This window comes from Euphorbia lathyris, chromosome 5, assembly GCF_963576675.1.
Source record: "Euphorbia lathyris chromosome 5, ddEupLath1.1, whole genome shotgun sequence".
NCBI classification, from domain to species: Eukaryota; Viridiplantae; Streptophyta; class Magnoliopsida; order Malpighiales; family Euphorbiaceae; genus Euphorbia; species Euphorbia lathyris.
Genome location: NC_088914.1, coordinates 76,540,426 through 76,544,248, shown reverse-complemented (window position 1 = coordinate 76,544,248; position 3,823 = coordinate 76,540,426). Strand labels below are relative to the sequence as shown.

At 38.0% G+C, this 3,823-nt stretch overlaps 1 protein-coding gene across 1 annotated transcript; it reads right to left on the bottom strand.

Moving 5' to 3' along the window:
* Nucleotides 1–1,938: 1,938 nt before the first annotated feature.
* LOC136231043 (GLABROUS1 enhancer-binding protein-like) lies at nt 1,939–3,823 on the bottom strand. The gene is made up of 2 exons (XM_066020285.1): nt 3,645–3,823; nt 1,939–3,200 (listed from the first exon to the last, which is right to left on the bottom strand). Exon 2 carries the CDS (start codon nt 3,187–3,189, stop codon nt 2,101–2,103), a length of 1,089 nt encoding a protein of 362 aa, XP_065876357.1. The 5' UTR covers nt 3,190–3,200; nt 3,645–3,823; the 3' UTR covers nt 1,939–2,100.

Below are 3,823 nucleotides of genomic sequence, written 5' to 3'. Positions count from 1 at the left end.
GAACATCAGCAAAGAGAAGTATGAATAATTAGGAAAAAACACAAAGCATATACTAATAACAAAAAAAAAAAATGAAAGCAATCTAGCCCCTCGCGGATCTGGTCATCCAAATCAATTGGAAGGCTGCAATATCATAAACCAAATATCAAAGATGTTAAGGTTTATATTTGTCATGATCATTGAAGGTTAGAAATCGAAAAGCATTTAAGCATCACATAACCGTTCGAGTTTAAAATAAGGATGATTGAACATACTATTTCAATCTAAATGAAGCCCCTATTGAACCTACTAAGTCAGTTCTCGTAAAATAAGGAGTATTTGTGCATTCAATTTCAATCTAAATCAAACCTCTATGTTTAAAATAAGAGGGGCAAACAAAATAAGAAGGAATTGGGATACATATGTTGTTATTAAACAGTACTCATTGTGTAATTTAAGCAGTACACCTTCAATCAAGCAACACAAAATTGAATTTAATGATACAATCAAAGAAGAAAAAAGAGCGCACAATAGAGCGAGCTTACCTGGAAGAGGGAAGAACTTCAATTCAATTTGGTCCAGGCGACTATAGGGTGAGGAAGAAAAACTTGGAGGCTGCAACTCGATTAGATGAGGGGATTGGAAAGAAATCGCCAAATTCAAATATGGGGACAAATGTAGGGAGAAGTCTGCTGAAATAGCCGAAAGAAATACTTACAGGCTGCAACTCGATTAGATAAGGATTGGGAAGAAATTGCCAAATTCGAAATTGAGAATCAAGTGGAGTGGGTATGATAATTGCCCTTCTTTTCTTCTTTCAAGCCTTCAAACAGTTCCTCGGATCCGAATGTAAAAGACGAAGGTATTGAATGTCGAATATGGAGGTGTAGAGCAGATGAAGAAAGAGAAGTTACGTTGAGAGCTTAGAGCAGAGGAGTTGTGTGAAAAGGGGAGAGAAAATAAAATACAGGAAGAAGAGGTAACCAGTTAAAATACACAAATTAACGTTAAAAACAATTGAATGGTTTAGATTAACTTTATTTATAATCAACTATGGATTAAGCAAAGTAGTTTTTACTTTGTTTTTGAACGAAGTAACAATAGCCTGCACCATAAACTAAATCTATTATATTATAAATAGATTTATAAGAAACAAAACCTTCATCCATTAGGCAGTTAGTTGAATTGTTCTAGCAAAATCTCATTTCCTCATTCTTCACACTCAAAGCATGAAATCATTAAATATTTAATTTTAAAAATGCATAACAAACAGGTAGTACTCTCTAATACCTGTCAATAGGAATGTAAACGGGGCGGGACGGGAAATGCATTTCCCATCCCCGTTCACCGACTAATCAGGGATTCCCCATCCCCGTCCACTCGAGCTAAACTAGACAAACTTATCCCCATCCCCGTCCCCAGGATGATCCTCATTCCCCGCTTATCGATGTTCCAAAAACGTTATCCACATTCTCCATTCTCCGCGGGAAATCACCATTTATGTTAAAAAAAAATTAGTAAAGACAAAAAACGTTTAAAAAACAATGGCTAATAATACCAAGTATTAACAATCATTTTTAAATTTTTCAAATAAAAAAAAACTAAAAATTGAAAACAACCAATCGCCTAATTAAAATGTACCCCATCACGGATTAACGGATGGGGATGGGGGCCGCGTCCCTGCCTCATCCCTGTCACAGGAAACAAAATTATCTCCATCCCCGTCCCATGGGGATCCTTATCAGGGATTCCCCGTCGGGGCGAGTCACCGATGGGGACAGGGAATCACCGTCCCATTTACATCCCTACCTGTCACGGATATTTTTTTTAAATTCCTTCCTGTGCGAAGGCTTTTATTGGGACCCCAGCTTAAGCCATCCATTGATTACAAACATCCATTTCACGCATCCATGTAACCTATCTATCTTCTTCTCCTATTAATAGTTGAAACAATTCTGAGGCATTCAAACTTTTAATTAGAAAATATTCCATTGAGAACTCAATCCCAATCCACAGTTAAAGAGCATTAGAACCTCACAAAATACATTCACCTAAATTTACTATCAGACAAGTATTTCAAGCAAACATAAGTTGTAATACCTCTTTAAAGGCCTAATAATCCTACACCGATTTGTATGCTGCCAACATAAGTTTTACCTGTTCCAATATCAACTCATTCCGCTTCAGGAACAGCTCTAGCTCCGCCTCGTGCAGTTTCCTCCATTTCTCTTCCATCTCTGATTTTTGCGATCCCTCCACCATATCCAGCCCTTGTTTTATCACATATTCCTCCATTGTTGCTACACCCATACCCCTATCAAACTTAGGGATCTCTTTTGAGACGACATGGTTTTCCATTTCCGCTGCTGTTTCCATCTTCTCCGCCTTTTCACCCTCCTCTACGCCTACGCCTGATTCTGTCTTCGATGGTGCCGAGCTCTTGCTTCTTCCACAAATTCCTTCACTACCCCATATCTTCTTTGACAAATCAAATATTTTTTGATCATGCGGTTTAGGGAATGTCTTACCTTCACCCTTTTCTCCTTTCCTTGCATGATTCTCAAATTTCTTCCTCAACTTCCAAACCTTATCCTTCAACTGGCTCAAAGCAACATCAAAATGCAGTGATTTTTTTATAAAATCATAATATGCACTCATTTCCTTGCCTGGTTCAACCCCTTTCTTTTCAATAAAAGCAATCATACCGTTCAAAAGGGTAACCTCATCATCCTCACTCCATAACCGTTGAAATAAATGTTTCTTAGTATCCTCAGACTTCTCTAAAGCTCCATTGGATTCTGAAACCTTCATCTTTGACCGTTTGTCTTTTGCCTCCCTCTCAACTTCACTGCCCCTCTTGGTACTAGATTTCCCAAGAACAAGAGTGGATGATAAGATTTTGGATCTAGGCTTTATGCTTTTAACTAGAGTCGCCTCCATTGGCTTAGAAGCTATATGTTTGACATTCAAGGTTGGAACATCCTTAGATTCGGAATCAGATTCAGTTCCGGACTCGGATTCTGCCTCAGCCTTGACTTTCTTTATGACAGAATCTGATTCTTTGACAGCTTTCGCCCTTTTGTGTGTCTTTTCAGTGTGTTCATCTTCAGCTGAAGATTCCACTTCTTCCTCCTCACCACTAGAAGTTTCCTCTTCTTCAGAAGAAGAAACTGGAGGAATATCTGTAGGAGCTGGCCGTTTTGGCGCCATTGACTTTTATGCTACAGCAAAGTATTCCAAGAAACAAAGGTTAGGATTATTGAAAACGAAAGAGGAAAACTGAAATATACAGCATTAATGCATTAAAGAAGCTCAAAATTTGACTCAAAACAAAACCAGCATAACTTCTCATAATGGTACAGCCAACAGATTAAGACCCAACCCAAAATCAACAGAAATTCATGGTGGACATGTGCAAATAACATGTATTTATCCTCAAAACCTAGCATGCATACCATTTTTACGGTAGTGTCTTGAATCCTACATGCAACACAACAGTTCTTTCTTACAGTGTCATCACTAAATTTAACAGAAATTCAACAAATTATTCATTCCACAAAATAAAAGAAAAATCACTCGAACCCTAAATATCGAAGAAAGAAAACCCTAAATCCCAAATTGAATCTTAAGTTCGAAATCAAATACTAAATCCTAAACAAACATACCTGTAACAGAGAATAAAGAGATAAACGGTGAGAGAGTGGAGGCCACAAGACGCCTTCGGAAATGGACGCAGATCACTGAAGGTCGTGACGCTGAGGTTCGATCCGATGGACTTTGACTAATTGTGGGAAAGAGAGAAGAGAGCGAATATAGAAACTCCGATTGTTGCAGGAGAAAACGA